The 21,309-nt window shown below is 57.1% G+C and overlaps 2 protein-coding genes across 4 annotated transcripts; both read right to left on the bottom strand.

Moving 5' to 3' along the window:
• Positions 1–46: 46 nt before the first annotated feature.
• On the bottom strand, positions 47–4,520 carry GDF1 (growth differentiation factor 1). The gene is made up of 2 exons (XM_037383588.1): positions 4,214–4,520; positions 47–3,170 (listed from the first exon to the last, which is right to left on the bottom strand). Exons 1-2 carry the CDS (start codon positions 4,488–4,490, stop codon positions 2,335–2,337), a joined length of 1,113 nt encoding a protein of 370 aa, XP_037239485.1. The 5' UTR covers positions 4,491–4,520; the 3' UTR covers positions 47–2,334.
• Positions 4,521–4,658: 138 nt separating this feature from the next.
• Positions 4,659–19,958, bottom strand: CERS1 (ceramide synthase 1). Of its 3 annotated transcripts, none has more exons than XM_037383595.1 (7): positions 19,448–19,958; positions 10,259–10,418; positions 9,573–9,753; positions 9,082–9,243; positions 7,885–8,032; positions 7,132–7,280; positions 4,659–6,664 (listed from the first exon to the last, which is right to left on the bottom strand). In XM_037383595.1, exons 2-7 carry the CDS (start codon positions 10,371–10,373, stop codon positions 6,622–6,624), a joined length of 798 nt encoding a protein of 265 aa, XP_037239492.1. In that variant the 5' UTR covers positions 10,374–10,418; positions 19,448–19,958; the 3' UTR covers positions 4,659–6,621. The 3 variants fall into 3 exon arrangements, with proteins under 3 accessions (XP_037239492.1, XP_037239490.1, XP_037239491.1); XM_037383593.1 differs by lacking the exon at positions 19,448–19,958 and adding an exon at positions 18,344–18,666; XM_037383594.1 differs by lacking the exon at positions 19,448–19,958 and adding an exon at positions 18,416–18,666.
• Between the last annotated feature and the right edge of the window lie 1,351 nt (positions 19,959–21,309).

The raw sequence follows: 21,309 nt of genomic DNA, 5'->3' as shown, positions 1-21,309 counted from the left end.
CCTTTCAATGATGAAACCATGCAATGTTCATTAAAACTTAGTCTGATTGTATAAACTTCAAGTTTATTACTTTTTTTAAACACAGACTAGTACAAAAGTGTGGTGTATGCATAGTGTACATGGGTAAGCAAACGAAGTGTGAAAACGCTGTTAGATGCCCTACCTGTCCTCCCTCAGGCTCAAAGGGGGGTACTGCAAGCCCCAGCACGGTGCTCCCAAACCCTGGTTGTAGGAGGTGACCAGGCAGGCCTGGAACATCCCCCTCCTGCTTCCCCTGTGCTGCAGTAAACGCAAAACAGGCTTTTCCCTCCATTCCAGGTGGCTCAGCCTGGCTCTGCCCACCCTGCAGGTAAGCTCAGCACAGCTACACCAGGGCTGGCTCCTGCTCCCACCGCTGCGGTGCTGGTCAGGGTGCTGGGGAGCCAGGCCCTGAGCCTCCTTTCCACGTGTTACATGAGCTGAGCCCTTCAGCCCCTTTGTCTGCTGCAGCACAGGTACAAAAAAACCCTAATACTTCAAGGTTTTCTTAATTCTGCTCATTTTAAGTAGCTGGCTCCTGCTTGCCTAATGCCGACTCTAAGCCCTTAAGTGGTTTGAAGTGCTTGAGGTGGTTTTCAGCATAGCTCTTCCCTGGCGCTGTTGGGAAATGCAGTTGGACGTGGAAACGGAGGGATGTTACCACACAGCTGAAGCACTGGAGCTGCTCCAGTCTCGGGGTTCAGCTACATGTTTCAGGGGTGTTAGAAAAACACTGTTGCAGGGGACAGCGAGACGTTTCCTCTGCAAAGCCAGCAGTGGTTAAACCCTCAGTGTCGTTCCCCCCCCGCCCCCAGGCAGGGGTCCAGCTTGGCTTGGCAATACTTCATCACGCCTTGAAGACAACACAGCATCAGTACAAAACAAACAAAAAAATATTAATCTATGCTATGTTGTCAGGTTCACATTTAAAGAAAAAAGACAAAAAATTCAAGTCTAACTCTTGATTCCTTTTCTTTCTCCCTGCCCCCACTCCCCCAAAAAAAACCAACCCAAAGCTGCAGGTGTGGCAGGAGAGCCCAGCCTGGAGCAGCTGGTGCTCAACCCCGGCCCCACGGTTTGACACGACACAGGGAGCAGCTTTGGAGCTTGGCCCAGGCTTTAGACCCCCAGCTGCTGCAAGGCCCCGCGGAAGAAAAGCAGCAATGCTCCCGTCGGTGACCACCGTGCTCGGAGGGGCAAAGCTGGGTCCCCGCTGCACAGTGCTGCTCCGCTGGCTCCTGGTAGTGGCATTAAATGAGAGCACAGTCACGCTACTGCGAGGGACTGAGCACCGCAGCCAACAAAAAAAAATTAAAATATCGCTAAAACGCACAACCGCGTGAACGTGGTGCCTGGTACAGCAGGGCTGCCGGTGCCCGATGCTCGGCTGCCATCTGGCTCCCGCTGCAGCTGCCGGTGAGCAGGGACAAGCGCACACACAGCCCCGTCTCATCAATTTGCAAATGAGGTAAATTAAATACTGACCCCCAGCAGGCTGGGAGGGAGCGAGCCTCCACCACCCCACCCCGCGCCCACCTCAGCCCCCTGCTTCACCCTTACCCTCAGCCAAAACACCCGTCGCACAGCAACTGGCCCCACAGCTCCCAGGGGCCGTTCCGGACAGAACCACGGATGCATTTGGCCACGTGGCACCTCCGAGCCACGCACAGCCCAGCCCCAAACCGCCCCATCACCAACCGCAGAGCAAAAATTGTTCCACAGCAAAAGAGAAAACGCTGCGGGAAGGGATTCAGTCACGGAGCCGCAGCTCCTGCTGTGACATCATACCTCTTCCTGCTGCACCAACTCCTCCCGCCACGGCCACGCTGCAGCTGAGCCCTGCACCCAGGACACAGGAAACCACCAGCATCATTTCACCAAAAGAAGGAATTTCTTTTTTGCGCTGAGAAAGCTGCAGCATGTAGCCAAAAAGGCGAAAAATACAGGCCCGCTGCTGCTCTCCCAAGCGGGTGCCTGGCTGGCACCAGCAGCAGCTCGGACAAGCACGAGGGGCCTGGGATTCACAACCTGCTGCTGCCATCGTCCGTGGAGAACGGCACAGACAACCAGCACCAGACCTGATCATAATCCCTCGGCCGATGGCTGCACGCAGGGCTGAGCACCCTAATCAATCAGTCACAGCTCCAGCACCGCTCCCCCCGTGCCAGCCCTCCTCCCCAGCAGCCCGGGGGAAGCTCCAGCGCTCAACGCACCACCGGGAAACCAGCACAGAGGGGATTTAACACACTTGCATTTATTCCATCAATCATTCAGTGCTTCGGGGACCCCAGGGCACGCGCTCCCCCAGCCACTCCGCTACCTGCAACCACACTCATCCACCACCATGTCCTCGTAGTGCCTCAGCACCACGTTGTCGTTGTTATCATAGTAGAGGATGGAGATGGGGGACAGCCTGACAGGGACACAGCAGGGCTGGGGGGTGCCCTCCGGGTCCAGCGAGTGCACCATGGTTTGGAGGATGGCGTGGTTGGTGCTGTTCAGCTCCGCTGTCAGGGGAAAGGGGCACTCGCCCAGGCAGTAATTAGCCATGTAGCCCTGCGGGGCGATGATCCAGTTCTCCCAGCCAACATCACTGAAGCTGATGTAAAGCCGCCGCGGCTTGCAGAGGTTGCTCGGAGTGACCGGGGTGTAGTGAGCACTTCTCCTCCTCCTGGAAGCCTTGCACTGCTGCTGGCTGAGGGTCACCACCAAAAGAGAGGTGTCCAGGAAGGAATCGATGCTGGCACAGAGGCTCTGCAGTCCCATGCTTGCCAGGGCTGATGCGCCACCGCCACTGCTCACCGAGATCTCCAAGACCAAGCCCAGATTCCTGCTGTACGTTCTCCAGTCCTTCGCCACCCCGCTCAGGTTGAAGAGGAGAGACTTGTGCAGCTGGGCGAAGGACTGCTCCACCAGCAGCTTTCGGCTGCCCTCCTGCGAGGGCATGCCCCGGAGAGACAGCTGGGAGGTTTGGTAGAGCCTCAGCTCAAAAACCTGCCCCTGGCTGGAGGTGTGGTAGGAGTTGTGGCTGAATTTGATCTCTAGCTGAGCCATCGTCAAGTGCTCGCTCTCCTCCAGCACGGAGAGGTTAAAGTACAGGCGCTTCTGCAGGCACAGCAGCCTCGGGGGCTGCCCGTTATGAATGAAGTGGCCTGACAAAGGAGAAACAGAGATGGTGGTGGTGGTGCGGGATCAGCCTCCCAACACTCCAGTTTAAGCTCTTGGCTGTGCAGCAAGAGGAAGATGGTGCGGACAGAGGCGGGCAGCCAAGCCTGCAGTTGTCGTATCAAGATGACTAGGCTGCAGTAAGGGCTACCAGCTCAATGGTCTGGAGGCACAAACACTAGCCCAGGCTCCAGCCTGCAGCACCGGGATGCTACAGCCATCCCAGCGTCTCCTCTATATGCTACTTAACCTCTTGGTGTGTTATTTTTCCCCAGCTGTGAACATCTACCCCCCCCAGCCAGGCTGTTGTGGGTGCCGGCTGTTTGGGATGGAGGGGAAAGGAGGACAAATGGCAGCAAAGTTTAGGAGCGGGTAAGCTGCCTGCTTTAGCCAGCCCAAGGTTTTCATGGAAAGCTGGAACCACAAGAGAAGCGAGCTCCGTGGTGTCCCAAGGCCTAGAAGACACCAATCAAACAGTTCCCACATAACTGAGAACATGGCTCAGAGGGGCCACAGGCTGAAGCAGCCAGATGTGCCCCAGGGTCAGCCAGAGGCATGAGGACAAAAAGGAGGAGGGGGGGACACAGCCAAATGGCCAAGCATCTCATCCCTGCCCGAGCATCTGGTCCCTGCCCTGAGCTGGGTGCTGGTCTCGCAGCTACTGCCCAGGCAATGAGTCACCTCCACTGCCACAAGCCCAACGGGCCACGCCGGTCACCCAGGATCAAACCAGCACCTCCGGACTGCTTTAAGCGACGGCAGGACAGAGCCCGACAGGGCTCCACACCCTCACCCTGCCACCTTGCCCACCGACGTGTTTCTAAACCCTAAATAATTGTATCTGCAACATCCAGAGGGACCAGAGCCTACAGAGCAGTGACTTCTCCTGGAGGGCACTGCCCTGTCCCCCCCCAGCCTCTCCTGCTGCACCCCAGAGATGGAAAAGGAAGGACTGGAGGAAAAAATCTCCCAGCCCAGAGATCAGAGGGGCTTCCCAAAGTAAAGGGCCCAAACTATGGCGTTTCTGTACCTTGGTCAGCGAAGACACGGATGATGTTCCCAGGGACGTTAAATTCCTCCACCCTACAGCCATCTGCCAGGTCTTTGTTTGCCGAAGGCATCGTCTTTCTCTTCTGGAAGATCCGCCAGAGCACAGAGGGCACAGGAACGGGGGATTTGGGGCTGGGCTTGGCGCTCAAACCCAAGGATTTTAAGAGCAAACTTTCCTGCAAGCTTAACTCGGTGGCCAGAACGGTGGCAAGCAGAGCCCAGGCAAGGCTGGCCCTGAAGCTGGGGAGAAGCCCCATTGCTGCTCTCCCTCCCGCAGACAAAGGGCAGCCGGGGCTGGGACCTGAAGCCAGGGGCCAGGGGGGTGTTGATGGCCTGATTGGAGCCTTTGATCTGGTTAGTGCTCAATTAGCACAGAGGGATTCCCAGGATTGGGCAGAGGATGGGAGCAGTCCCTCCAGGCTCCCCCGGACCTGTTAACCCTTGAGGCTGCGCGGCAGGAGGGCAGCTGCCCTCCTCCCTCAGAGCTCCCACAACCTCTCCCGTATCTCCACACCATCGAGGGCCAACGACAAAGTCCTTGGTGGCAGGGAAGAAGCCACTCTTCCCCACGCAAAAGTACCAGCAAGTCCAGCCCTGCTCCCATCCACCACAGACATCCCACCTGGACCCAGGGGGAGACACAGATCTGGGTCTCTCCTTTCTCCCTCCTCCCACATCAACTTTATTTCTTTTTTCAAAATTCCATCGCCGCATCCAACACTTCTCTCAAGGCCATCAACTTCCAGCACACCAAATCATCCGACCCTTCAGCTCCCCGCCGCACACACCGCCCTGCCCACCAGCCACACAGCCCCAGGGCCAGGACAAAAAGCCACCAGCACCCCCCTGGGCACGGGGTCCCTGCCCCAGCCAGGCAGAGGGGCCCCCCTGTCCCACAGCCCCTTTCTAGCCCTCGCAGCTGCAGGCAGCGCCACTGATGTTAGACACGCACGCGACACTGGCCAACGAGTTACCACCAAATGCTGAAGCTGGGCAAGCCAGTACCGCAAAGACTCAGTTTACACACACACGTACTGCCCGGGTGCTGCTGTCCCCCCAGATCGGTGCCGTCACTACCCCGACTGCCACGACCAAGCAGCAAGAAGCCTGGGATATCAGTTCCCTTCATTTTCTCTTTCCTGCAAACCCCGCTTGAAAGCCAAGGAACTAAAGCACCGAGATGCCAGGCGATGACAAGCGAGGTGACAATGCCTGCCACCGCTTGGGACAGCTTCCATCAGCCCCAAGTCACGTTTTCCTTTCTGCTTACCAAGGAACTTTCCCCACGGCTCACATTGAATCAATTCAACAGACCAAACAAGAAAAAAAGAACAATTAACCACCATCTGATGCCTGGAATTAATGCCCTGAATCCCCCCCGCCACCACCTGCTGCCTCAGCCGGGAGGGAGCTCCGCTTCCCAGGGAGGACCCAGGAGCTGCGGGTCCCAGCCCTGCCAGAGGGAAGCAATGGGGCAGGCTTGGTCTGGGGGGGCTGCGAGATCCACAGGGCTTCCCAGCACCGGGACACAGCCCAGCGCAGCCTCAGGACCCTGCAGGGCTCCGGGCCGGTGCTGCCTGGAAAACCAACCCTGGGAGCAGGAACTATTTATTCGTTACTTGAGCAAGCGCAGACGTTGCTGGGTGAGAGAGACCCTGCAGGACTGGGACCGGCTTTTTAAGCAACTTAAATCTCCTGGCCCTCATCCATCAGGACAGGAGGCTGGAATAATGCTCCAAGGGCTGGGCTTCCAGGGAGACCCGCTCACAGGACCTGTGCTGTGCCCCCAGACGTACGTGGGCAGCTCCGTATGGGTGACCCCTCCTGAGGGGGAAGGCTCAGGGGGGGCACGGCATCACCTCCCTCGTCCCTCTGGGCAGCTACAGAGCTGGCTTTGGGCTCCCCTTGCCTGGGACCACCCAGTGATGCCAACGGAGGAGAGGCCGCTTCCCTCCCCTGTTCGATGCTGGGTCAGAGGACCCTCCAGGGGCTGCTGAGGAAGGGTCGGCGGGAGGGTCCAACCATAAAGAGAGGAGGAATCACAAAGGGGCTGAGAATAGCCAAGGGACGGAGCGACAGAAGAAACACCAGGGGACCTAAAGCCAGCTCCAAATCCTACCTGGACCAGCAAAGTCACCAGCCTCTCAACTGAACCAGCACAGGCTGGCTACAGAAACACGGCAGCACAGGTGAAGCCTGGTCACAGGCAAGCCCCAGGAGGGGCCTGATCCTGTCAGTGGCATCTCTTCCCCAGCTCCGGGCAGGGGATGGAGGGGTGTCGGGGATGAAGTTCTCCTTGTGCCTTTCATTTGCTGGGTTTGAGTATAGGGTCCTGGGCCAGTCCCCAGATCCAGCCAGGCTGCCCAGGCTGCGGCGGCCACGCTGCCCTTATAACCGCTTGTCTTTCACAAGTCCGTTCTTCAGGTGCATCCTGCAGAAGAGACACGGCAGGCAGTGAGGCTCGGCCTCCGTGCCGACTCTCCCTCCCTTACTTTCACACATTACTACCCAGGTCAGCCCTCTCGACAAGCTCACAGTTTGTCCCCAGTCAGCCAGACCTGCCCTGTGGGATCCATCCTGCCAGACTTAGTCCTCACCCCACGAAGCGCAGGTGCTGCTCAGAGAGAACAGGCTCAAGCAAAGAGCTGGTCCTGCAGGGTGAGCAGGGGAGGATCCACAGGACAGAAAGATGGAGGGACGCACCGCGATGCCCAGGCATGGATACACAAAGCTCCTGACGCCTGCAGCAATGTTTTACACTCTGCATCAAGGCATCCTGCTCTTCTGCCTTCCAGCCCGGTGCTGAACCCTTTGACAGTGGTGCTGGGAGGTCTGCCAGCATCTCTTACCCCAGCCCGCAGATGCTGTACACGTGTCACCCCCCCACGGCCCACATACCCTTCTTTCAGAGCGTTGGGCAGCTGGAGTCCAGCCTCTTTCTTCTTGGCCATCGTGGTTTTCTTGCTGTCCTCCACGTCGTACTCGCGCACGTCATTCACCTCCTTCATCTGCCCCATCAGCACCTTGGCCACAAACAGGACGATGTACTGGTGGGGGGAGAGACACCGTCAGCCACAAACTCCGAGCCGCAGAGCTGTTCCACCCAAGCTACTCGCACCCCACTGGCTAAGGGGGACCTTCCTCCACTGTCTGTAACCCCAAGAAGGGCAGGGCAGGTCCCTCGGGATGGCCAGAGCCCTGGGACGTGGCCGATGACCCACAGCAGGGGGAGGCAGCACTCCTGCAACCACGCTTCACCGCTTTCCCCCCCCCAGATGATGAAGCCTGATGCCATCCTGCTCTACCCAGGGTCGAGCTCACCGCCCTGAGCCCTCCAAGCCCACCCCTCTCACCCCCTCCCCAAAGCTTCAGGGGATGCCGGAGCATTGACACCCATATCAAGTTCCAGCCTGCGCCAGCTGCTGTTATCGCTCTCTCCCCATGGATCCCCCGGGGGTGGGTGGGTGAGAGACAGTCTGAATTCCAGCACAGAGGAACCCCCCGGGCACTGACACCATCTCCCTCCTCCCCTCCATGCCACCCCCCCAGTCTTCTGAAGCATCCTGCCTCCCTCCAGCTGCCCCAGGGCAGGCAGGCAGCAGGCGCCCTGCAGGAGCAGCCAGGCAGGGGTCGCTGAGCCCCCCTACTCACCAGGAACCAGTAGATGTTCATCAGAGTGAGGATGAGGAGCAGAGCATTGAAGAAGAAGTAGAAGGGGATATTGGGGACCGACTGGAGGCTGGAGTAGCAAGTGGCGTAGAGCACCTTGAGGGGGAACCAGTAGAGACGGAACCAGAACCTGCCAGGGCAGAAGGAGCAGCGTGGGAATAATGGTCCACAGGGATCCCAGGGGGAACAGGGTGGGAATAATGGTCTGCAGGGATCTCAGGGGAAGAACGGTGGGATTAACGGTCCGCAGGGATCCCGGCCCACAGGGATCCTGGGGGGAGCAGGGGGGCATTAACGGCCCACAGGGATCCTGGGGGAGCAGGGGGGCATTAACGGCCCACAGGGATCCCGGGGGAGCAGGGGGGCATTAACGGCCCACAGGGATCCCGGGGAGGGAGCAGGTTCCCCTCGCACAACCTCCTGCCCCCAGCAGCCCCCCTCGCACCCAGCTGTCCCTGCTCTGGGCATCGGGCCTGGGTTCCCGGGTCCAGCTCTGGGCAGGGCTTCACGCAGCTCCCGGGAAAGGAGAATGTGATTTCTGTGGGACGCGGCACCTGAGGCAGGTCTGCACTGCAGGTTGCCTCAGCTGGATGGGCGGCAGGAGGGGAACATAGCTGGAAGGTTTTCCTACTCCAGCACCTCCCCACTTTATCACCAAACACCTTCACTGCTCTCCTTCCCTCAAACTGGGGGCTCTTGCTGCTACGCCCGCTCTTCCGAGCAGCCCGTGGAGCGGGAGGAAGGAGACCAAGGCACAGATTAGGAGCGACAACCTGTTACCTGTCTACTCTTCATCTTTTTTTCTCCTGCCTTGCCCCAAGAGGAACAGCAAGGCTGGAATCTGGGACAGCCCTGCGTCCCATTTCCTTCTTGCAAAAGCGCTTCTGACTGCTAAAACCAAGAGAGCGGGGAAATGGGAACAGCTCCTCTCCCCCGGGGTCATTTGTCATGCTGCAAAGCGACATTTCGCAGGCACTTCTGTGGTGGCAGACGGCAAAGTGACTACAGAAGGATTCCAAGCTCAGCATGGGGTCAGGCTCTGCGGGAACCTCTTCCTGAGCAGTTTTGGAAAGGGCTGGTTCCCATGCGCACAAAGCCAGAGGTGCTGGGTACCCTGAGGCGCTGGAGGGACCACAAGAGCTGGCAGGGACAGTTGGAAGTGGGATCACACAAACTCACCAGCTGATGCTGAAGGTGAGGCAGCCGATGTTGGAGATGATGTCGTTGAGGCGATGATAGACACCCCCCCGGTGCTTGAAGTAGACGTTGAGCTTGGTGAATTCCAGCTGCACGTCATTGACGTCGTGCAGGAAGAGCACAAGGATGCCCACGTTGTGGTACCTGCAGGAAAAAGGGGCGCAGGGAGGGAGATGTGTGGGATGCGGGTTGACATCAGCACCCAGCACCCACAGTCCATCACACCAGGAGTGGACTCGCTCCCTGAATAAACCAGACAGCCAGACCTGGCACGGCACAGCGTAGCAACGTGCGTAGTGGTGCAACAGCTCATGAGCACCAGGATTGCTGCGGGAGCACGGAGGCAGGGGAAGCTCCACGGCAACCCAGCCGGAGTCCTCCTGCTGCGTGCCCACCAGATGCACGTGAGCACAGAACAGCTGCAGCTTGTGCTGCGTAGCTGCCCGGGAGCAGCGTCACAGCAGGGACCTCACCTGAAAGCGTAGGAGAAGGCTATGAGGGTCAGCGTGACCACGTGGTGGAGAAGCATGACGACAGAGTCCTTGCGCCACGTGTCCATGTAGGCGGTGGCATAGATGGAGTGCCCGTAGAAGCTACACTGCAACAGGTAGGCGATGGCGATGTCCGTGGGCACATCCATGCCCTTCTTCCAGTCTGGGGTGGGACAAGAGACACCCGGGTGAGCCCAGAGCCTCCTTCAGCGGCAGAGACAGGGGCACGAAGAGCAGCGAGCACGAGCACGCAGCCGCCAGAGCTGCCCCAGCGCTCCAGCTCCCTTTCAGGTCATCACAGACCCAAAGGCTGGAAGGGAACACAGGTATCCTGGCTCCCACACTCTGCCTTGGGCATTAGACCCACTCCCCCCCAGACCTAAAAGGGAAGCCTTGGTTTACTTCTCTCCTGCTTTAACTACTCAGTCCCTCTCCCCTCCTCAGCCGACACATCCCAGCTCCTGCCACCTGCAATAGCCACTAGATGACTCTCTCTGTAACGAAATGAAGGGAGACAGCCTGTTGTGCCTTTCGGTACCCACAGCACCATAAAGGCAATTTAGAGGTTCAGTCTCCTCTTTCACCCCAATTCCCATTCCCTTGGTCAATCCAGGTGCCCTACGACCCTGGACACGCTAAGCCATACCCACTTCTCCCTGGTTCTTTACCATAAAAGACAGATGGTGGGTCGTAGAAGAAGGGGTAGTCGGTGAAGAAAAGCAGGTAGATGCCATATGACCAAGATAACGTGTAGAAAAAGAACTTCCAGGCACTCTCGGGCATCTTGGCAGCATCTTTTGGCTGCAAGTTGCACCACTCCCCGAAAGGCTGTGAGGAGAGAGGAGAAATATCATCAGACAGGGCGAAAAGTCAGGCCCTGGAGAGCCCAGGGCAGCTCACCCGGCCTCCAAGAGATGTGAACGCTGCGTGTGCCACCAGACAGGGAAAAAACAGGCTCACTAACCCCATTTTTCTGGCCTTTACAGCACAAATAAGGAGGTCCAAGAGAGCCTGGAAAAGCAGGAGGCTGGAGATTCTGCCACTCAGCCTTGGCCAGGGTGGGAAGCTGTGAGAGGAGAGCCTCAGAGAAGGCAGGAGCCGACGGCGCGCACCATGGTCCGGGCACCACTCCATCACCCTCGCTCCGGGAGCGGCTGCCCACAGCCAGCTTTTGCACAACAGAGCCAATAACTCATAAAATAAAACCCGAGTCCTATCTGCACAAGGAAACCCAGAAGGGGAAGCTGTAACGAGACTGCCCTACGTGTATGGATCTTGCAGCACGGCCAACTCCAGAGAAGAGCTTTCCCAGTGAGAAAGCAGTGGCTTTGCAGAGTTGTAAACACCCGGCTGGTGCAAGATGCCCCTGCATGTGCAACCAGTGCTGGGGGGGGGGGGGCAGCTTTTTGCAGGTAATGGAGCACTGGGACCTCTTGCTCTCACCCTCACCCACGTTCCCAGAGCAGCTTTTCTAGCTGACCAGTGCTGAAATGCTGCTGGTTTCCCCCCTACTTGTGGTTTGCAGCACCCCTCCCACCTGCCAGGACTCAGAAACAGGTTGTGAAGTCTCCCCAGATCCGGCCAAAGTGAGGGAAGGGAGGACAAGCAGTTCTGCAAACGGCTCGTGCTAATCAGAACGAAACTTTCTCACCCCGATGTCCCCACAGTCCCGTGGCTGAGGAGCATCACCCAGCTCTCCCAGCACTCACGCTCTGCAGCTGTGGGAGAGCTGGGCCACCGAGAACCGGGACAACTCGGAAATTGTTGCAAAAGCAAAGCCCCAGCACTGAACAGCAAAACAGCAGCCGACGCTCCCCTTCGCCTCAGCCCACGTGCCGGAGCACGGGCGATGCTGCACCCCGAGCATGCCCAGCCTGGCTGGGGCTCCAGGCGTGGATGTTTTCCCTCCGTGGCAGCTGAGCAGCAACAGGCAGCGTTTCTGCTTCTCATCACAGCGTGACAGAGCCCTATCAGCCCGGGGAACCTCCTCCCGTCAACTGCAGGGGAGCAGCCGGCACAGGGGAGCGCGTTGCTCCAGGTCCGCAGGGAACCATCGCTGCCCCAAACACGGATAACACCCAAAGGCACCCGGCTGAGAGCTCCCCGGGGAGAGGCCAGATAAGCTGGAGATGAAAACAAAATGCCTGCAGAGTAACCGTACCCTGCCCCAGGTCAGCACTTTTTTCCGGCTCCTCCATGCCCCCAGGCTATATTAAGACCCCAGCTGTCCCCAGGCAGTGGCTGCTCTGGCTTTTAGCCCCTCTCAGCATCAGATTTTCAAAGGACTTCACTCGAAGCATTGTCCCAGCCTCCAAGTGCTTTGTTTGAAGCTCCCAGTTTCCCAGCATTGGGCAGACCTGGATGCACCAGTCCCACACAGCCCTGCCAAAGCGGTCCATATCCCCTCCAACAGCTCCGCTCGCCCCTACGCGTCTGGCATGCAGAGCGCGGCCATCCTCATTGAGACCAGGACCGCGCTGCTGCCAAGGCTTCTTCCAAGGTAGGAAAAAGAGGAGGAAGCTCGAAGGGTGAATAAATAATGCAGAGACAAAGTCCTTAAGCCCAGAAAGCATGAATTATTTGTGTCTCCATACAGTGGAGCATAGAAGCAGCTCAGCTATGGGGACAGCTCACCACACTGCCATGCCAGCGAGTTGCAAAGCCCCCTGCCCCCTCAGCTGGGGCTGGATTTAGGATGCTGAGCTCAGTCCCAAATCCCTGTTGCAGCCTTGCCGCCCATCATCTGCCAAGTCATTTCTCTTCTTCTTTGTGCCTCAGTTCCCTGCCTGCAAAGGGGAAGGAACACCACATGTCCACCCCGGGGAGACAGAGCTGATGGCAAGGACCATGGCCCATGGGGCAGGCACACGGTGGGAGACACCCCGCATTTTGCAGGTGCTTGGACCCTTGGTGGAGATGGCAGCAGCACAGTGCATCGCTGCTGGGAGCCCGCCGGCACCGCCTGGCGAAGGGTCCACCGCCAGCATGGCAGCGGCTCTCAGTCCGGAGCAAAAGCAAAACCCAAGGAATGGCTACCCCACTGCAGCGTGTGGCAACTAATGCTCAGAGAGGGTTTAGCCCTCGCTGCGCATATGGCTAATGACAAGCCCTGGCCAGAGCCCTCCTCCTGCCTTAGACAGCCACGGGGCATCCCCGGCTGTACCCCGAGCTCTACAGAGATGGTAGCTGGCTCCGGAGCAGACACAAGGAGGGAACCAGCAGCACCCAGCAGGCTGGGGGGACAAGTTCATGCCCGTGGGGAGGCCCCACCGAAACCTGGCTGGCTTGCACGGGAAGCGCGAGCCAAGGAGGTGCACGGAGCAGCCCACGCAGGAGGTGTGTGAGCCCTCTCCCTGGGGGTGGGAGGTGTGCGAGGTGGGGGATGTCCCCCTGTTACCCGGCTGCCGTTCCCACGGCAACAGCACAGAGATGCCTGTTGCTAAGGGTGACGGATGCTGCGGCGGGAACAGCGGATCTGGCTCCGGCTGAAAGAGCCCAAGGCTCTTGGCAAGTGATGTAATGGGGCTTTGCTTAAAGGGCAACCAGCTCTTCCTCCCTCCTCCTCCTCCCCATTTCCCCCACGCAAACCTTCAGAGGCACCTTCTGATTCATTTGCAAAATTAACCAGCCAGGGGGACGGGACTGTTCCCCCACAGCCCGGCCCCACACCGCGGGAGGGGGGGAAGGAGCGGAGCAGCGGGTGAGAGCGCGCTGCGAGAGCGGTTTGGAGCTGGAAAGAGAAACCGAATGGAAACTGTCGCTGCCCACAGCTCTGCTGAAGTGTCAAAAAAATACTCGTAGCAAAAAGCAAACACATGCTCTCTCCCTTTTTGCAGCCTCCGGCACTAGAGGAAAGCTGCCAGCCCCCTTAAATCTACAACCAGCTAAAGCAGCAGGACACCAGTCCTCCCAGCAGCCTGGCAGGCTTGCAGCGATGGGCTATGAACCATGGCTTGTTACAGAGGAATCGCAGCCCCCAGACCGCCCCCGTCGCCGCTGCCACCTCCCCAGGCTGGGGACCAGAGCCTGGCCAGATCCCAGCCGTGCCCGTCTGGTCCTGGGCACAACGCGTTCCCCAGAGAACACAAAGGACTGGCTGGCACGACGCAGCCCCGGCCCAGGGAACTGGCAGCTTTACATCAGCTTTTACTCCATGGGGATGAGAACAACGAGCAAGCAGAGCTCCGAGGCCAAACCTGCCATGGCAAACAGCTCCTGCCCCTTCCACCGCAGCAGCACAGCTCCCTGCGGCACCGTGCTGTCCCCCCACAGCGGCGATGGTGCCTTTCCATCCCGAGGGACTAAATCCCCTCCGGACCCAGCCTGGACACCGCTCCCACCCCCTGCCACTGCAGGGATGAGGTGCAGAGCCTGCAGAAAGACCCATCACTGGTCTCTAAACCCAAAGAAATGGGTCTCCTGGAGCCTGTGGACCCGAGGGCAGCAGCCGTCACCCTGCTACAAAAGGGGACCGAAGGGAGCGTGGCATGGAGAGCTCCAGCTCTCACTGCTCCATCCCTACACCAGGGAGCAAACTGCTCAGTGCCTCAGTTTCTCTGCCCACCCAGCAGCTAAGACACTGGGAAGCTGCGTTAGGCTCTGGACAAGACTTCCCAGATAAATAGGTAGAAAAAAAGCATTGTGACAACAGCAACAAACCAAGAGACATTATTTCCTCCTCTGCAAGCGGTAGAACGTGCCCCTAAGAGCAGAAGACAACACTCTTTGAAGACAAGACGCATCTGCCCGCAGGGTGCTGCGGGGGCTGAGTAACTCCGGGTGCCCAATGCTGACGCAGCAGCACAGGGCGAGCAGCCCCCGTGCGCAGCGGTGGCAGCTTCATTCCCAAGAAAAGACCCATTGTTGTGGCTTTCTCCCCTCCCGCTTCCAGGGTTTGTGCTTGGAGCAGCAGGACGAGCCAAGGAAACGCCGGCGCAGCAGAGCCTTCTCCCACCCCTGGGCTGGGTCGGGGTCCTTGGCTCCCGGCAGAGGTTGCATTGGGTGGCCAGTTTTCAGGACAGCAGTAATTCCTGCCTCCAAGTCGCACGCCCGGCACTGGGGCTTGGAAAAATGAGTCTTGGCAATACTGTAGGGTGGAGAAAAGTTGCACAAATCACTGACAGGGATAAGAGAGACCCTCACTTTCCAGCTTCCACGGGGCTACACTTCACACACCTAGAAGCCATGCTTTCCAGAGCATATTTTTCAATTTACACAACACTTCTCCTTGCAGACGACACTGCAATGCCCTACAAATTTTGACAGCAAGCTGACTAGCGGCTGGGCCAAAACCAGGAAACATTCACCCAGTGCAGAGAAAAGGCAGGCGGCTCTTAGGGACGGGGGCGATGCCCGACAAACATCACCAGCTTCAGAAGCAGCTTTTACACGAAATGAATTTTTCTCACTCATGGATTTACACTTCGCTGACTTTGGGGACTTTAACTCCCAGCAGCAAAGGTGGCTCAGGGTAGTTTGGCGCCTGCCTCGCCTTGCCACAGTTATGGGGGCTCACCTCCGTGCATGAATCCAGGGGGGCTCTTAGACCTGTTCGGGCTCAGCGCATCGCTTGAGACCTGCTGGTGAAAGGAGCCAGCTAGGGCAGGCTCGCCGAGCTCCAGCCACTGCCCCAGCCTCTCCCCAGCGGCACTTGGCCTCGGCAGCGCTGGGCTCAGCTGCCCTCCAGGGTGTTTAACGAACGCAGAGATGCTCAGGTTGCTGCTTTTTAATCAAACTCCTCAGAGCCTGGCTGCAGCCGCACTCCACACAGGGGACACAGCAAGGGCAGTGGCTTCCAGAGACCAGCAGAGCCCAGATGCTGGTCACAGCAGGGGGACAGGGGACACAGGCTGAGCGAGGGGCTTCCAGGGGTGGGAACACTCACCTGGAACCAGCTTGGTCCCCATTTCTGAAGGTGGTCAGCAGCTCCAGCGAGCTCATACCATCACACGTGCCCTGAGTATCATTCATGTTTGTGCACTCAGACGTCAATGGACAAGGAGCAAAGACTCTCGGGCCAGACCCCAGAGGGAAGGATCCATCCCTCAGCCCTTACACGGATGCCCATGCCCCCATTATAGCTGACTGCAGGGTCTCTCCCTACCGGGTAACCCACACCTGCTCAGGTTAAAACCAAGCATAACTCATAACTGGGATCTTTCCTACACCAAAACAGCTCCTTTCCGTGTTTGCACCAAGTGAGGATTTTGTGAAGAAGAGGCAATGGGCCAAAAATTAATCTTTGTTCTAAGGATGATGGGAAACCTGCGTCTAATGCACAGGGACCGACCCAACTGCTGCAACAAGCGAAGGTCCACGGTACCAAATCCCAACCAGACCTCTCCCATCACAGGCACAACCTTCCCCACTCCTGCAACCCAACCACAAGACCCTTTGTGACACAGATGGCACGGGGTAAATGCCGCTGTGGCCCTAGAAGGGAGCAAGGAGCCCACCACCTCTCCTCTGGATCCCGCTGATGAAAACAGGCCATGCAGGCATCGCGGGAAGAGGCGTACAGCTTTAATGCGCTCGTTTCTCGGAGGAGCAGCCATGGCCAGAGCTAAGTAAAGTGCACTTGACCCTCCGAGCCTTGTGGTAAGTCACTTCTTCCTCAGATGCAGAGGATCACAATCCAAGAGGCAAGATTTATTATTTATAAATAACGCGCAAGAAGGCAGCGCTCTCCAGGCACCGAGTGGATTCATTTTTGTAACTGTGTTTCAGTTCTTGCAGGGAACATGAAGAGATTCCAAACGAGGAAGGTGGCTCGAGTCTGCACCGGGAAGCCGAGTCCCGAGCACGGGACCCTGGAGGTCTTTTTTCTCCCCGACTTTCTTCTTGAACAACCCCGACTCCACCGCTGCCTGTACAGGGGCCACGCAACACAAACCCATTTGCTAAATGCTGCCAGAGGTTTTAGAGGAAAGCCACAGCCTCCATCTTTTCCCATAGCAACTCCAGCAGAACAAACAGAGAAAAACTTCAGATCCTTTTAAAATACACAGAGTTGTCTCTCCCTGCCACTACCCTTCCACCTATTCGCCGGGAGAAGACCAACGCTATCACCATTTCACCCGGCACCTCTCTCATCACTATAACACATGCAGATGTAGCCACAAGAACCAGCTCTGATCACCCCCACCCCCCCTTCTGCAATTACAAGCGTGACCCATTTCTCCGAGGGAATGGTATCTCTGCGTTCGTACAAGCCACCGAGCATCCTGCTTTTCTTCACGCTCTGACCACCGCTCTCCCCGTGACGCTGAGCCTTATGCACGGGGCAACTGCAGCATGAAGGAAACAAGAGGGCGTTTGTCACGACAGACCCAGGGTCACCTCCAACCTCGCTCAGCCCAGCGGCAGCACCGCACGCTGCCCATCGGTAGCCACAGGCAGCCGGGGTACAGGTAACAAGGAGAAATTCGGTCCCCCCAGACGGCCAGCGTGCCACCTCGCCGATGTGCCACTCCAGCAGCTTCAAATGACTCCGGGGGACTGAGCCTGGAACCTTGCACAAGGTCAGGATCCACCTTGTGTTACCGGATAAGCAAAGGCAGCTCCGCACAGAAGGAAGAGGCAGTTTGAAGGCAGGTCGGCAGCAGACAGGGCAGAGGGGACAGCTGTCGCTCCCCAGAGCCTAATTCTGGGATGCAAAGCAGCTGTCTTTCAGAGATGCTGAAATCAGAGATCCCTGAAATGGGATGCAACGCATCCGTGAAGCAGCCTCCAAAGGAAGCCATTCACCCAGGGAATAAGGCCTGTCCTGCGTAGCTGCAAAGAGCCACACGTGCTCTTGTAGCTACTCAAGGCCTCTCGCCTACTCATGGGGAGGTGAGCAAGGGGTCGTCTCCGAGAGCCAAGGGCTCTCCCCTGACCCAAAACACTCCATCTCCCTTACTTCTGCCTTCCGAGTCCTGTGGAGGCCAGGGTAAGCGCGGAGCGAAGCGCACAGCGTCTCTAGGAAAGCAGCGTGGAAGAAACCGCCTCATGAGGCGGGGACGGAGCCATCGGGAGGAGAGGGGAGCTCAGTTCCGTTACCGACGCTTTCCACAGGGAGAAATTAAACAGAGCTGCTCTCCGCTCCTGGGTACCCCCCTGCTCGCCCTGCCCCTGCCAGCACACCGCGGGAACAGGGAGGGGACGATGGGCAGAGACCCCTCGGAGGCTGCGAGGTTGGGGGTTCGCCTCCCTGCGCTCCCAGGAAGGTCAGCGCAGCGCTGCAGCACCGCAGCCACCCCCACGCCATCCCTCCCCACCGCCGCACCGGGGAGGGAAGCGGGGAAGGCCATTTTCCCTGCAAGCCGCGGGTGACACACAGGAATGTGGTCCTTTCCTTTCCGTCCCGTCCCCCCCCCCCGCCCCCCCCCCAAGGAATCCTCATGGAAATACCACCCCGCAGCCCCCGCGGGGATGTGGCTGCGGGGGGAGCGCTCCCGGTGGAGGGGGATGCTCGTTCCTCTAGGATGCTGCCCAGGGGGGTCGGGCAGCCCTCCTGCACACCCCCCCCAGCCCGCGGGGAAGGGTCTCTCCAGGGCGATGCAGCCCAAGGCGGGGGAGACGGGCATCCCTCCTGCAACATCCCCACCCCCCGGAGAAGGGGCTCTCCGGGACGAGCCTGCCGGGATGCAGCCCGGGGGGGGACGCGCATCCCGCCTGCGACCCCCCCCGCCGCCCGGGGGAAGGGGCTCTCCCAGGCGACGCAGCCCCGGCTGCCGCCCCCCGCCGCCCCCCGCGCCCCCGGCCGCACTGACCCGAAAGAGGCGGCGGGCGGCGGCGCGGCGCAGCGCGGTCCAGGCCAGCGCGCCCAGGGCGCAGAGCAGCACCTCGGGCCAGCCCAGCCGCGCGTTCTCCAGCCAGGTCCGCCGCGCCAGCTCCCAGCCGCAGTCCCCGCAGCGCCGCGCCGCCGCCGCCAGGCTGCCGTAGCCCCGCCGCAGCAGCTGCCCGTAGCCGGGCATGGGCTCGGGAGGCGGCATGGCGCTGCCACCGGCTCCGCTCCGCGCCGCTCAGCGCCGCCCGCCCATGGCCCGCCGCGCCGCGCAGCCGCCGCGCAGCCTCCCGCCTCCCCCCGCCGCTACCGGCGCCCCCAGAGCCGCCCCCCGCGGAGGAGGGGCAGCGTGCCTTGGGGGAGGGGGAGCGGCGCCTCATTAGGTGCCCGCTAATCAGCACTTAATCGGCACGCAGCGGAGCGCCGGCTCATTAGGTGCCCGGCCATCAGCACACTCACTGAATTCAGTCATATGTATATCATTTATACCGTATTTATAGGATATAAAGACATATATGATTCTTATTCGATATATATAATATTATATATCATTTTATCAAACATCATATACCCTAGAAATACGATATAAATAATATAAATTATTATTCATCGTATATATTATATGTATAATTTATATCAAACAACAATCATATACATTATTTATAACCTAGAAATACGATATAAATAATATATGATTATTATTTGACATATATAATATATATAATTTATAACAATCATATGCATTATTTATATCCTATAAATAGGATATAAATTATATGATTATTCGATATGTTATATATCAATATATGTCAAATAATAATATATATTGCTTATATCATATTTATAGGATATACATAATCATATTTATATAAAAATTATGCATGTGTTGTATCATTATAGATCAAATAATATTATTTACAATATTTATGATAGAAATAATACATTATTCTTCTATATATTATATATGATTTAATCATTATACATCGAATAATAATCATACATCGTATAAATGTGATATAAATAATATATATGGTTAATATTTGATCTATATAATATATGTTATATATACTGTTATATACAAGCTTCTTACGCAAAAGGCAATGCCACTGCTCTCCCGAGCCGTGACAACAGGCTGCAGTCTCTCCGTAGCACGAGCCGGACACAACTACCAACACTCTGGGATCAGGAGATGACGACGGACGATACAACCACAGCAAACTGCTCTGCCTGACCATGGTGCACCTTTGGGTGGCCCTGGGGGTGCAAGTGGCCCGCAGCGCTTTGGCAACACTGCAGTTCCTGCAGTTCTCCATCTGAAAATGCCCAACTTAAACATTCACCCCTAAGTGTTCAAAGCGAAACGCTGCTCCACATCTTTTTTTCCATACCTCCCAGCAAGAGTCTCGAAGCAGCGGAAGATTCATCCCTTCCCCACAAAGTGTTTCAGGGTGGAAGCACCTGGTGACCTTCCACTACCACTACAGCTCAGCTTCGGCACCTGTTGCAGCTTAGAAGGCTCTGGAATAACAAGATGCACCTGAACGAATACAAACACACGCTCCCAAAAGGTCACCCCTGATGAAATTTTTACTGAACGCCTCCTCCAGAAGGCAGGCAGTGTGCGCTCCCGCTAGCTGCTGATTCATAGAACACAAACCTTGTTCTGTATATGTTTAAAATTAAAAGTGATAGACCTACAGTCACGTAGACAATTAAACATCTGGGTCATTTGGAGAAGTGTGAGTTTAAGATGGACATTGCCCTAAAACTCCAACACTGAAATTGTCTCATGGTGAGGCACAGCAGGAACCTCGGAACGGAGGCGCTGCAGCAGCGCAGCCGGGGTTGGGATTCAAGCACGGAGGGTCCAGTTGTGTCCTAACGCACCAGGACAATCAGCTAAATCGCAGCTGTGGGATCCCTACTGCTGGAGATGGAGAATTATCAGCACCATCATCACAGGCACTCATGAAACTGGAACTGGAACCAGCTCAACAGGGAAACAAAAAGGCAAACCGCAAGTTTTATCTCATTTCTAGTCACTCCTCTGACCGCAGCCATTCTGTCTTCAGGTTCTCTGGAACCTCTCTAATTGCTCGGGGGCAGCAATGGGAAAACACAAACTCTTCCCCTCAGATCCGAACAACATGTTCCCCTATTCTCACACTGACAGCGCTGGCTCCCGCTATGCCACTTGCTTTTATTGTTTACATTTTTAAGTCAATTTATCATGGCCCATCAAGTGAGTAATGGCTGCCCTGAGCACACAAGCCCCTTTCACGTCTCCCTCAGACAGCTCCACAAAGGAAACATTCATTCCAAACTGGACCATGAATAACCCCTCATTGAAAATAGCTGCTCGCTAAACAAGCCAAGGAGAGAGACAATGAGCCCTTTCAGAGCGATCACGGCTGAGGTGGGCACAAAGGAAATGCCAGTTGGACACATTTACAGCGTAGTATAAACCCCTCTTCCCCCCCTCCCCAAAACCCAAATGACAATTCAAAAGATAATTCCAATATTAGAGGAGGTCCCAGCCCAGGGCTCCGCTCCGACAGCTGCTCTTTGCATCTGATACAACACGATCATTCGACACACAGTCTGCGACGCTAGAGTCCAAGGCTACAGAAAAGCATCATCTCATAGCATTGATCACGTTCCGTCCACAACACATGAGGTTCAACCACCACCAGGCTTTCAGAAGCCACCAGTGACGAGTGCACTGCCACACGTACTGCAGGATGTACTTTCCTGCCTCCAGGACACGAGCTACTGCACTTTACCAATTTAAGATTAAGGTTGAGCCTATTACAACCGGATTATTTTTATTTTGGGGAAGCTTTCCCTCTCACCAGCAGTAACCCTTACAGCTGCGTGTGCTACTTCCAGAGGATGCTGAAGTTAAAGGAGAAGCCATTGCTCCGGCTGGAAGAAGATCCGTAACTCAGGGTT

Source organism: Falco rusticolus, chromosome 4 (assembly GCF_015220075.1).
Source record: "Falco rusticolus isolate bFalRus1 chromosome 4, bFalRus1.pri, whole genome shotgun sequence".
NCBI lineage: Eukaryota > Metazoa > Chordata > Aves > Falconiformes > Falconidae > Falco > Falco rusticolus.
Note: the sequence above shows the minus strand (reverse complement) of the source record. Positions and strands in the feature narration are given on the sequence as shown.